General features: G+C 38.7%; 1 protein-coding gene across 3 annotated transcripts in view; it reads right to left on the reverse strand.

Moving 5' to 3' along the window:
• chchd6a (coiled-coil-helix-coiled-coil-helix domain containing 6a) overlaps nucleotides 1-13,361 on the reverse strand; it is a 65,497-nt gene extending 52,136 nt beyond the window's left edge. Inside the window, exons 1-4 of one of the 3 annotated variants that reach the window (XM_014015357.1) lie at nucleotides 13,170-13,358; nucleotides 10,480-10,570; nucleotides 10,131-10,227; nucleotides 9,453-9,597 (exon numbers count right to left, since the gene is read on the reverse strand). In XM_014015357.1, the coding sequence (XP_013870811.1) occupies nucleotides 9,453-9,597; nucleotides 10,131-10,227; nucleotides 10,480-10,570; nucleotides 13,170-13,253 (417 nt within the window). In that variant the 5' untranslated portion in view covers nucleotides 13,254-13,358. Of the gene's footprint in view, nucleotides 1-9,452; nucleotides 9,598-10,130; nucleotides 10,228-10,479; nucleotides 10,571-13,169 lie in introns of all 3 variants that reach the window. The other 2 variants (XM_014015355.1, XM_014015356.1) reach the window with 2 other exon arrangements.
• Nucleotides 13,362-13,461: the final 100 nt, after the last annotated feature.

Below are 13,461 nucleotides of genomic sequence, written 5' to 3' on the forward strand. Positions count from 1 at the left end.
TAACTATGTCACCTTCAGTTGTTATTAAAATGCTGTTTATATGTTTAAACAGAAAATAAACTTGACTTCTCATTATACCTCTTTCTAAAACACCTTGAAATTGGCCTTTGTCTCTTTAAAAACCTCCTTCTGCTTCTGTCCCGCCCATTTCAGCACGGGCTGGGTCCCAAAAGGAGTTTCTAGTCCCAACTGGTGGTTTTTGCTCCCCTGCCTGGCTGCCTCAGGACACTACAGGATTTCTCAAACATGCATGATTGGGTCAACGCAAAACTTTGGGCATGTTTTTGATAAGAGGATAACATTATAACATGATATAAAACTCAAAAAAGTTGATTTTACAAGATATTTCCCCAAATGCAATTACAATTACCAATACTGGAGCCAAACTCAAATTATTAATGTTTTTGTTTTTTTACAAACCCTTAACATTTTTGTGAAGTTRTTCCTCCAGTAAAAGACGTGTGAATACAACATTGCATTTTAAGTCTGAAGACGTGATATAAAATGTATAACAATGGTATCAGGGTAGCACATGGTCACACAAAAATACGTCATCTGAACACTATACTGTCTCATTTCACAGCTACTTCATGCAACCTACCTGGACTGCGTAATGGTACATTTACACCAAATGCAATTTGAGCATCAGGAGCATCTGGTTTACATGCAAAGTCAATGGTGGACGTGCTTCTAGGGGCATCTAGAAGCCGAGCAGCGCGTCTGGCGCATTTGGAGCATCGCGGTTCGAAGCGGTGCACACGTCATGAGCGTTTTCCGTGCGTGCGGCCCGTCCAAAGCATCCGACGCATGAGTTGGAAAATCTGAACTTTTCCTGCTCGACACGTCGCATCAACTAATCAGAGAGACTCTGCTAAGTGACATATTGGTGACGAGCTGGAAATACTGGAAGCCCGGGAAATCGGATCACACAAACAATGGAGGAAAAATTGATAGTCCGATCATTTATGATCATTCCAGTGTCCGTTAYCGTGATAGAAATAAAAAGGACTTTACCTGGAGGACGATTAGTGAGGAAGTCGGCATGTTTGGTAAGTTATCGAAACTATGGTTAAAAAGGCTCCTCCCCTCAAGCATCTAAAGAAGCGCGTCTACGTTCACATCAAATGTGTCTGTCCTCAATGGACACCAGCATCGAGATGCGTGCGTTTTGAGATTTTTGGAGGCGCACGATGCGTTTGGTGTAAAACTAGCATAAGGTGTGGCCTACGTGGGCCATGGTCTAAGTAGGCTGCAGTCCCTGAATTGGGACACACTCAMGGTGTTCTGAGGTGAGAGAGTATATCAATCTTCCTGTGAAGTCTGGGCCTCCCCCAGGGTCAACATGCAGTGCAACATGCCCAGAAAACTTTCAGAGAGAAGCACCCTAATCAAATTCCTAAACCACCTCAGTTGACTTCTTTCACCGAGGAGGAGCAGAAGCTTTATGTCGAGACCCCCACTCTCCCCTTATCATCCTATCTCTAAGGCTGAGCTTGGCCACTCTACAGAGGTAGTTAATTTCAGCGGCTTTCTTTGGGCTGTGATCCATACCTCGGGACCATAGGTGATGTTTGACACATAGATGAAACAATAAATCCACAGCTTTGCTTTTCAGTTCAGCTCCTGCACCACAATACAGTACTGCCCTCATTACTGCTGACCCGATCTGTCAAGCTATCTCCTGCTCCATCCTGGCATCACTCTTAACCAAGATTTCCTGACTTGAAGTCCTCCCTTTGAGGCAAAGACTCACTCCCAACTCGAAGGGAGCTTTCTACCTTTTTCTTGTTGATTAACTACACTTGGCAAAAGTTACTCTTTTAATGTCATTAAAAGCATTCCAAGTGTACATTTCCTTTTCATTTCAGCTTAGATGTTGTAAAACAATGATCATAATCTACACTATAATTAAAAAAAATCCTGTGCTGTGAAAATCTAAATCTTATTCCTCAATTATCACCCAAGAGTTACAATACGTGTTACATGAAAGCCCTGCAAAATTACTGCCTAGATAATATGTCATGTTATTCATCTCACTCTACAACACTGATAACAAATTATAAAGAACTATGTGGATTAAGACTATGAGATTAGAATCAGCAAAGAAATAATAAAAAAAGTAGTATGGAAATTCAAAGGTTCATACTGTGGAGACAGAACACCCACTCCGTCAACTGTTGCAAATGAGAATAATTACTTCCTGTGTAACAATACAGCAATATTCTAACAAGCCACTCAAAAGTAGGTGAGACAAAGAACATCAACAGTTCTTTCATGTGACAGCTGCTTTGAAGACTTAAGTAATCTGAACATTACAATAAAACGTTCTGACACTATGCCCTTCTAAAGCCAATTATGATGCAATAAAAGTAATGGCACCGATGAAAGGGCACTGTACAAGGTGAGAGGATGTAGAATATTTTAATATGAGGAGATTTGCACAATAGCATTTGTGACTATAGTTTCAAACTAAATGGTTTCAGGTTTTTAAATGTTCCTGGATAATAATATATATGATCAGAACAGGGGTACAGCAGAATATCAGCGATAATGTCAAAGTGATGGGTTTGTGCCTCTATGTGAAGTTGAAGACAGACTGGAACATGGTTTTGCTGCCATCTGGTGTCAGCTGAAGCAATTACTGGCAAAACGACTGTACTGCTCAGACTTCAGGGGGCTCTATATTAAGCTATTAATGATTATTGATTAACTAAGTCAATGCTTCACTTGCCTAAAAATGTGTTCTTTCAAGTCCTTGCTGTAGTTTCCAAGTCATCTTTAATTTTCTTTGAGCCTTCAAATGAGTGAAATGTCTGACCATCGTGCATGCTTCAAAATTTTGACAAACCCTCCTGCTGCCCTTGGGTCAAACTGACCCATGTGGCCCCAGTCTTAACATTGAGGTTTTGTGGTTCAACAGGAGGGTTAAACTGAGAATTAAGGGAAAAGTATCTGCAAATAAATTTAAGAAGTTGCCTTCTGAGTAACAAAAAAATAAAAAAATAAAGAAATCCAYGAGCTTAGTGACTAAACAAGCTTTAAAATCCAGTGAGGTGTTTGTGCTAAGTGGGAGAAAAGTTGTGATTTTTACTGTGGCTGACTTGTTAAGAGATCAGAACATCCACCCAGGGTTTATGTCACACACATTTCAACTAAAKCTCAAACGGCACTGCCGCTGCTAGATTCGCCACGATGCCTAGATTTCACTGCSGTTTTGTCAGCTATATCATAAATTTACCCGTGCTTTTCCATTAGCAAATATAACTCCTAGGACTAAATAAATAAATATGCATATATTATTATTATTACATTATTTTCTAGTGAGATGCAGCTGATTTTATTATGCTTCTAAGGCATCCTCAAAACCAAAGGAAAGCATGGATGGCATCTTTTATTAGCTGAAGCTCCATCAGAGAAAAGTAAAGGCCAGCTAATAAAATTGGCTTCCTAATTGTTCTGTGAGAACAGAGAAAGAAATTTACCATATGCTAATGTGACTTATTACCTTCTTTTGCTTTCAACAGGCACCAAAAGGCCATTAATACGCTATAAAAAAAWTTTAAAAAGAAAATCCCTTTTAGTCCTCCAGTTTGGCTCGCCTCCTTTTTTTCTTTTCTCCTATTCCCTTCTCTCATTCTGAAATTAATCTGCAGAAGATTTACCATTAACAAAGAGTATTCAGAGAGCAGCACAGTGGGTGAGGTCCATGGCTGAATGATGCAGAAAGGGACAGAGGAATGGAAAGATCACACAGTTCACCAGGAGGAGGACAAAAGACAAGAAAATAAGTGAAGGGGAGAAAGATGGGGGTATGGGGGTGGGAGAGAGTCATTGTCTGGCTCCCTGACTTGTGACTCAGAGTGGCACCCGTCCACAAAAGGACAGGAAGTACTGAATCACCTGTAGCTTTTCCTCCTCCATTCCCTCTTTTATTTTATTCAAACACTCGAGGTTAAACTCTGAATTTCAATTTTGTTTGCTATTCAAGCTGCAGAACAAAAAAAAAAAAAAACTGTGTGTAGAGATGCACAGATTTATCAGCCTGACATCAGAAACTGTTATATTCAGCTTGYTGATTGCCAGCAAATATGATAACTTCATCTGCATAGGTGCATTGCCGTGGCATTAAATTCATGTTTCACAGAAGAGAAAAAATGTTGGACCATGTTAAAAACTGAAGTCAATGATTTGGTAATAGCTTAACAAGCTAGAGTCTTTTCTGAATATAAAAAAAGACTGTCAGATTTGTGTCACCCAAGAAACAAGAGTTGAGCTAGTTTGTTGTTTTTTGGTCGATTTTTTTATTTATTTATTTGCTTTTTTTAAGCTAAGATTTGCTACGCCCTGCATGACTGAGAAACAAGAACTGAAATACTTAAAACATACTTTAAAATACTTTTTACAAATGGTCCAGTTACCTTTTATTCACACATTCTTTGTTTTATTGTTATTAAAAAAGAAAATAGCAAAATTTTTAACATGGAAATTGAGTTATTTGTTTCACTTTTCTTATACAATTCATCATTATTGTAATTATAATGACCCACACACACGAAGCGGGGGTTATATTGTTTTTGTACTGTTTATTTCATTCAATTGTTTTTTTTTAATTGATGTATTTTTTTCATTTTTTATTTATTTTTTATATTTGTCAACCACATCATGGAAACGGCAGCACCGATCAGCATGAAAATTGGTAGGAATGTAGATGAGCCCGACCTACACTGCACCAGCCAATGATTTTACCATAGACCCCATATTTGAGGAGGGGCTCCATCTGAAAAGGGGGTGTCATGTTATAACTCAAAAACTACTCAACATAGGAGCTTCTTCTTCTTTTTTTTTTTTTTTAGCTCTGATGAAGGGTTATTCATCGGAACAAACCCAAAACAATAAATCTGTTCTGGTGAGTTCTGGTGAATTGGTGCTTTGCGTACATGTGGGGGTCATATGTGCTGCTGATATGCAGCATCTAGTTTATAAACACATCCGCTTTAAAAAGTCAACTTGTATCATTTTGCAGTTTGTACCTTTTTAGCAATTAAATAATTATCATCTACCTTAATCAAATGTCTGCAACTTTTTTTTCTTTACATCTAATTCATTCCCTTGTGTATTTTTCTGGGTAAAAGGGAGATATGCATATTTCAGTACTTATCCGTTATTTTCATTCCATCAGCGTCTTTTCTTTCATTCTCGCCTTTTCCGTCAGATTTTGCTATAACCACTCTGCTTCTCATCCTCATCCTTCCTGTAATCCATTTCTAACATGTCCTATACTCTGCAAAATGTTTAATCATCTTGCAAATGTCTTTTTAAAATCATATAGCAATACCTTTTTCCCTTTTGCAATCAAGTTGCCTAAAGAAAGATTACAAATGCGAAGTTCTTCCCTTTCATTCGCCTGTTGTTGCTAATCTCTTTCACCTCCTCATGATCCTTGAGGAAATGTTAAATCACTTGTGAAGACTTCTTATTCATCGTTTGGTTCATTCCCTTCTTTTCAGGAGAAGCGTGTCATCTTCTCTTTCAGTCCCATTCATTCTTGACTCCTCTTCATTCTTCATCCTAACCCTTCGCAAAATGTTCAGTCACGTCTCCTTTTTTTCATCCTTACATCCTTTCTGCTCCCAATTACACTTTAAATGCTCAATCATCTGTACACTCCTATTTCTCGTCTCCCCATGTGGTCATTCTTGCTGAAGCTTTTTATTTCTCCACGGCACACTTTCATTTATTTAAATGTTTTCTTGTGAAAAGAACATGGGCCACCTGCTGAATGCAGACTCTTTCTTGCAAACCTTTATCATGACACCAGCAGCCAGTGCTGGCAGGTACTCGGAGACGGAGGGCTTTCAGTGAAAATAGAGACGAATTCATGGAATGGCATTCATAAAGTAAGAAACTTCATGGCTTAACTTTCTTTGAAATTGAAAACTTTATTGACAATGAATTGAAATTTAAAATGGTAAAAAAAAATCTGCTAACTTATTTCATAATTTTTACAGCCGTTTGAAAAAAAATGGTAACAAGTATAAAATCCTTGTAAACGTAAATATCTGTTTGGTAAATTACTTTAAGTAGCAGAAAAGACATAAGCCAGGGATGGGCAACTGGTGGCCCATGGGCCGCAAGTGTCCCGCGGGTGAATTCTGTCTGGGCTGCCAATTATTTTACTTTTTTTTTTCTTATAAAAAGCACTCTATGCAGCTCTTATAAGCTCGACACATGAGTAGCAACAAATGACAGCAATTAAAGGGGCAACATTATGTGTTTCTCAGGCATATATTTAAATACTATACCATAATAAAGTATCTGTCACATTTAGTTGTTATTAAAATGCTGTTTTTATGTTTAAATAGAAAATAAATTTGTCTTCTCATCACTCCCTCTTCTAAACGCCTTGAAATTGGCCTCTGTCTCTTTAAGAACCCCCTTCCGCTTCTGTCCCGTCCATTTCAGTGCACGCGCTATGATGCAGTTTACTTGGCATCTGAAAATACATTTCCTCAAAGGTATTTTGAATCTGAAAAGAGCTTCACTGAGTGAGAAGTAGTGTGGAGCTCAGCAGACAGTTTAAGTTTCACTTTCAGTTTCACACTTTGTTTGCTTTGTTACTGCCGAGAGCCTGCAGGAGTCATGCGCGGGGTGTGTGGGGTGTGGGGTGGGGAGGTGTGCTCCGTGATGAAGACACAGCCCAGAGGAGGAGCTGGTCCCAAAAGGCGGTTCTAGTCCCAACCTGTTGTTTTTGCTCCCCTGCCAGGCTGCCTCAAGACACCACAGGATTTCTCAAACATACATGAATGAGTCAAAGCAAGACTCTGGGCATGTTTTTGATTAGAGTATAACATAACATGATGTAAAACTCAAAAAAGTTGATTTTACATGACATTGCCCCTTCAATGGCTGTCATCGCAACCGGGTTAAAAACCTATACACGGGACGCGATAGCAACGGTAGCATTGTTTCCATTTAGTTTTATTAAACACATTAAAATAACAAAATCAATTCCTTTCTTTTCAGGGCTTTGTAGTCATTCTGCAGAACTCCCTCAAAGAAACAAGAAACTGTTGGCCGATGATTATAATTAAGCTCTCTCTGTCCACAACATGAAAAATAATCCAAGATGAGAATATGGGAAAAATCTGCGCACATCTTCCCACGATGTGCAGATATGTATTCATAGCGCAAGAAGCAGTAATTACAAGGAGCCCTTAGCATATGAAGGCAGAGTCCTGCACAAACGGTCATTCTGCTCACGACATCCCTCCAGCAGGCTTCTATTAGAAGTAGGAGTATGTTGGAKTGGAGATAAGACGGGCACTACAGCACGTCTCAACACAGGGGGAGGAAGGAGGGGGCAGCGAGAGTCACATGAAACAGGCACCAACCGGTGTGTACAACAAGCTCTCCCCTTTCMACAACTATAATTCCAACCCTGCCCCACTCCTATCTCCAGCCCCAGGAAACTCTCAGGGTGCAATTTACTGCGTGCGCTGCGCTGATAATACTGTCTCCAGGGCAGGAAGGAGAGAGTGATGGACTGGGATAGAAAAGAGGAAAAAGACAGAGGGAGATTGAGGGTGGAAGAAAAGAAAAGACAGAAAAGCAAGAGGATGAGGGGAGGGAGAACACGGTGAGGAGGGAGAGATAGAAAAGGAACAGGGATGTAATAGGTGAGGATAAGGACGGGACGACGTGGCGCGAGGATCACCGTGAAAATTACAAATGCAAACCCGAGAACCAATTTGTGTCGGTACAAAATACTTCAGCGTGATTTAACAGGAGCGGAAAAACTCGGCAAACTGAATCAGGACTCGGCTCTACAAAAACCTATCTCCTCCAAGTCAGAGACACTTCAGTTAATAACGTTTCAAACAGCTTTGTTACTGCACGCCTAAAAAACGTAGAATGCTTAAAAAAATGTTAGATTGACTGATTGCAAAAAATGGTTCAGTGCTGTTGTAAACAGAAAACAGCAGCACCTCCTAGAGGTCGTCCGAAGGAACACCATTCAAGGACAACCAGATTCACAAAGAATGAATCTCATTTCAGTTTGTATTGAGCAACATGAAATTAAAACCACGAGGCGTGCTCTATGTTAGCTGGAGTTGRACATAGGAACTCAGAAATTCCACAATCGAGACAAGTGTCTGTGTGTTGCAAAACCTGTGGCCTCACTGGCCTAACATCATCTTGATGTTTTGTGTTTCTGTTTTTCCTTGAATTTGTTTTCCGTAATTAAAATTTAATTTTAAAATACATTTTTTTGCCGTTTTAAATGCTGGGTTTCTTGCTGTAAATGACTTTGCAAGTATGTCTGTCAAACAAAAAAAGGACAATTTTTAAGAGCTAAAAAGAAGTATGGGGGAATATAGGGCATTCCATATAATGTTTCATAACCATTTGACAGCAGGAACATATTTTGGAGTCTAATACTTTTCTGCACAACACTTTAACTCACAGCGCTCTACTAAATGGCTCTGACCAAAACGACAGGCCGGGTCCTCCGGAGGACGCAGACTACCCGATCGAGGTGGGCYGGGTCCTTGGTAGACCGGGAAGACTGGAAAAAAAGAGGCTGTGTATTTGGACGGTCTAGCGTCCCGTCCTTACGTCATGTCGCCTAGCAACTGTGACGACGCTAAACAAGCAAACTTAAATCAAAACTAGAAAAATATCAATATATTAGCATTATTAATATCACAAAAGAATTAAATTAACTTAAAGGTAACATTTGAATAACTAATTGACCCGCTGTAGGTGCATGTTTATTTCGCGTTTTTTATGACAAAAAAATAATATTTAAAAACATGTCTATACAAATGATTACAACCATTAAAAAAATTTTATTTTTATATTGCCATATTTTTATTTAAAATGTATTCTTTTGTCTCGCTTCATCCGCTATTACTAGCATAAAAAAATCTCCGGTCGGGCCGCAATGCATTATGGGATACGCTGGGCCGGGAAGGATCCATCAGACCAGTCCTTCGATTCGGGCCAAAGGAAGGACGTATTTGTCGGACGCATCGAAGGAGTCTCCGGTTTTGGATGGCCTTCGTCGCGGCGCTGTGACGTATGCGGCCGATTAATTCGGCCTTMGGAGGACCCGGCCCACCGTTTTTGGACGCAGCCAATGTGTGCATACCGGTAGTGCTTTTCTATTTTACTGATTATTATATGAATTCTCGTCAGTCATTAAAAGTTACTTGAGTTTTGATGTTTTTTTTTTACAAACATAAGCAAAGGTTTGCACATCATGTATCCTTTTGATGAAGTGGGTGGGCAGAAATATTTGACTGGTAGTGTGTGACGATGCTACAACTGACTGTCCTTGGAAAGCAGTGTATTCAAACCATTACTATTTAACAAGGCATGTGAAATGAAAAGCATCAGAGCTTGAGAAAATAGTAGTTTGACGCAGTGCGCGTGTTTGTGTTTGTACGTACCAACTGTTTGGCCTTCTCAGCTTCCTGGCGAGCATGTTGTCTTTCCCGGCTCATGGCTTTAGTTACCTCCTCCCTCGCCGTCTCTATTTCTCTTTGTGCCATCTTAGCCAGCTCATCCTTTACTATTGTCTGCTGACGTTCAAACCTTGAATGCATAAAATACGAATTCAAAAAATTCAGATGCAGCTTACATTTATTAGTAAGTGACATAATTATTTGCCCTTTCTAAAGCTTTTTGATTGCTCTTCCAAAACGACTTACAATGTTCCCACAAGGGGGCGACGTTGTTCCAATTTAAAACTTTACAAATATCAAAGGTGAACTGGGGGTGCTTTAAATTTTCTCAGATTTAACACCAACATTCAGAATGCTAAAACATTTTCCCTTTTTAAGAGTTAAAGACTGAAACTAATTTTAATTCATTGTTTCATTCACTGGATACAGACTTTTTTTTTTTTACCAAAAAGTTCTGTACATTTCCAACTAAATCCTTTCCAATTAAATCCTAATCTAACAAAACATTATTTTGTTTTGAATATAAATTATTAGCTCTGATAAATTTTAAACAGGCATGATTAGACTAACAATACCTCTCACTTTATTTGATTATTAAAGATGTTTCCGTTTACCACGTTTACCAGATGCAAACCAGCTCGCTCTACAGACCCTTTGACCCACCTTCTCTGTTCGTCCTCGGTGAAGGAGGCAGGCTTGCTGGACTGGCTGCTGGGTCGGGCTTGCTGCTTTGCTTGAGACTCTGAGCTGGTAGAGGCAGCTGATCAAAGTGAGAGATGGTATTAAAAGTTGAATATTTACTAAAGACAAACATTTATCGACTTAGAATTGCTATCAAAACTGCAATAAGCATAACGCTACAAAAAGGTTAATTGTTTTTACATATTAAATAAGATTCAGTTTAATAAGTTCTTTAAACTTTATCATTTTGTGATATTAAATCATGTTTAGTTTATTATTGTAGATACTGAGTAACAGGTGACCTGCAGTTTTGAAATACAGTTGTCCTTACCTTTGTCTTTATGAGGGATTGAAGTTGAAGTAGAGTGTTCTGGAGCAATGTTGGCTACTCCTTTCATCCTCTGAAGAACATCTTCTGACAACTGACAAGGAAATAAAGAGCTACTTAATACATACATGTTAGGGATATCAGCACATTTAGAACCTGGAGCTTAGGGGTAACATTTGGCATACACACTTTGTTATATCCCATTTTCTTGAAACCATCATTTTCTATAGTCCTTTGGAACAAGTGAAGATAACTTTATCTTGAAGACAAATGGTCACTGCAGCTCTGTCTGCTTTTATTTATTTATTTATTTATTTATTTGTGCTTTTAGACCTCTCTGCTGCCTTTGATACTGTGGACCATAACATTTTGTTGTCACGTCTTGAGCAGCTGGTTGGTATCACAGGCACAGTTTTATCATGGCTTAAATCTTATTTGACTAACGGGAGTTTTTCCTGTTCACCTTGATTAATGTTCTTCTTCAGCAGCTCCTCTGACTTGTGGGGTCCCCCAAGGGTCCGTTTTAGGCCCACTTCTTTTTAACCTTTACATGTTGCCTTTGGGGTCCATTTTCAGAAAGTACAAGTATAACATCACTTCTCTCTGCTTTGCTGATGACATCCAGGACTATTTGCCCATTAAGTTTAACAGGGACGCTCCATTGGAACCACTCTTCAGTTGTCTAAATGATATAAAAACATGGCTAAAATTAAACTCTCTGAACCTAAATGAGAGTAAAACTGAAGTAATCAGCTTTGGTAAAGTCAATTCTGATACCATTGGCCCATTATTTTCACCCTGTTAAAAATCTGGGATTTCTCTTTGATGGTGTCTTTAAATTAGATAAACAGATTAATTCCATTGTAAAAAAAATTTTTTTCAAATTAAGACTGATTGCTGGGGTGAAACCATGTCTCCCCATCAAAGACCTTGAAAATGTGATTCATGCTTTTACCACTCGTTTGGATTATTGTAATTCTTTGTATGCTGGCTTGGATAAATCATCTCTGCATCGCCTACAGGCTGTCCACAACGCAGCAGCTCGTCTTTTAACAGGTATTAAAAAGCATGAACACATAACCCCGGTCCTGGGTTCTCTGCATTGGCTTCCTGTTCACCTGAGAATTGATTTTATTGTTGGCTTAAAGTTTTTAAAGGTTTGGCCCCATTATATTTATGTGATCTTCTTAACATCTACACTCCAGTCAGAGCACTTAGGTCTACCAACCAGTTTCTTTTAGATGTTCCTAGATCCAAACTGAAATCTAGAGGTGATCGGGCTTTTGCAATAACTGCTCCATAGCTGTGAAACAGTCTACCTCTTAATATTTGGTCAGCAGAGACTGTTGAGGCTTTTAAATCTTTGCTGAGGACCCATCTTTTTTCTAAGACCGAGTTGGAGGTTCAGTTAGAGCTTTTAAATATATTATATTGTGTTTCTGTATTGTATTTGTAGCTATGATTTTTTTTATACAAGTCTTGACTGAACTGTAGAGCACTTTTGGTCAGTTTTGTTGTTTTAATGTGCTATATAAATACATTTGACATTGACATTTAATGTTTGTATATGTAAGTTTAAGTGAGTGAATGTATGTTTATGTTTTGAGTGTCCAAGGAAACTGTCAAACATAGCTTGATCTAAAACTACAGAGGGCAGTACTATTCATGACTCACTGTTTCTATGACTCACAACATATGTATGTGAAATTCAAACTAAGTAGATTTCTTTGTTTGATTGGGTTTTTTCATTTGACTTTGTTTTCCATTTGTTTTTTTTCTTAGAGATGACTTTCTATCCCAATGACAACTGTACTTACTGGTTTGTTGGACAAAATTAACTAGACCTGGTGATACTTTCAATGTCTATAAGCAATTTGGAAATAATTTTTAAATGTATCTTTTGTGTTTTTAGACCTTTTTGTTTTGCTATGGTTTTCAGTGTATTTCCCTGATCATAGCTGTCACTCACATTGTCGCGCATTTTCATGTTCTTTGACACATCATCTATCATATTTACCACTTCAATAGTTGATCAAAACACAGAATTCCGACATGAACACGTGTCTCCAAATGCAACACAGTCATAGTAGACAACGATACACCCACTTCCATTCAAGATGTTTTTATTTAGAACCTCCTTACACTCTAACATTTGACACATTTAACAAATATTTGGGCCCGCTATATATTTTTTATCATTTTTATTTTGTCCTAGATCTACCGTGCAATGTTTCAATAAGTAGTTTTTTGTATTTTTTTTTATCACCGTGTCTGTGTAAAGTTGCAACCAAAGACTTAGTTGGCAAATAATTACAACGATCTACAGGTACAATGGAATCAGCATGTCAGCCGAATTGACCAAAAGACATCAAATGATTTATGTTTTACCTGAGCGACAGCTACATCTATTATTTTACGAATAACCAATATGTAAGGCTGTAGACAACCTGTTTTGACTGAAGTTTGGCGGAACGAGAAGGTCCACTTGCTGCGGGTGTAAACTAACCTAGCTTATGCAAACTCCTTTATGCTTTTCGCTGTAACAGCTGATGTCTGTGTGTTGCATTTAACGTCACCTAAACTCAGAATACCTGGATATCATTGTTGTGTAGAGCAACAACAGCTAGTTAGCGCTGGGCGGAGGGTTGAAGTAACGCTAGCGTGTGTCAAACGCTAGCTAAATTAGCCTTTACCTTCACCCCACGAAGAATCCTGACTCTGTCCTCGTCGTCGACTCCGAAAGATACTTTCCTAGTTGTACTTTCTCCCGAACCCATCCTGGGCAGATTTTAAGTAATACTTTTTGTGTGGAGAATGACAGCACTACAACGCAAAACTGTTTGTGTCCTGCCCAATGACACAGTGAGTAGCAGATGGGATACGGGTTGCCAGGTGCGTTTGAAATCAACCCTCTTTTACTGATTTGCATTAAAATAAACGATGTGTGAATTCTTAACTAAGAATTAGTACACATGAGTTACAGGT

This window comes from Austrofundulus limnaeus, unplaced genomic scaffold (assembly GCF_001266775.1).
Source record: "Austrofundulus limnaeus strain Quisiro unplaced genomic scaffold, Austrofundulus_limnaeus-1.0 Scaffold128, whole genome shotgun sequence".
NCBI classification, from domain to species: domain Eukaryota; kingdom Metazoa; phylum Chordata; class Actinopteri; order Cyprinodontiformes; family Rivulidae; genus Austrofundulus; species Austrofundulus limnaeus.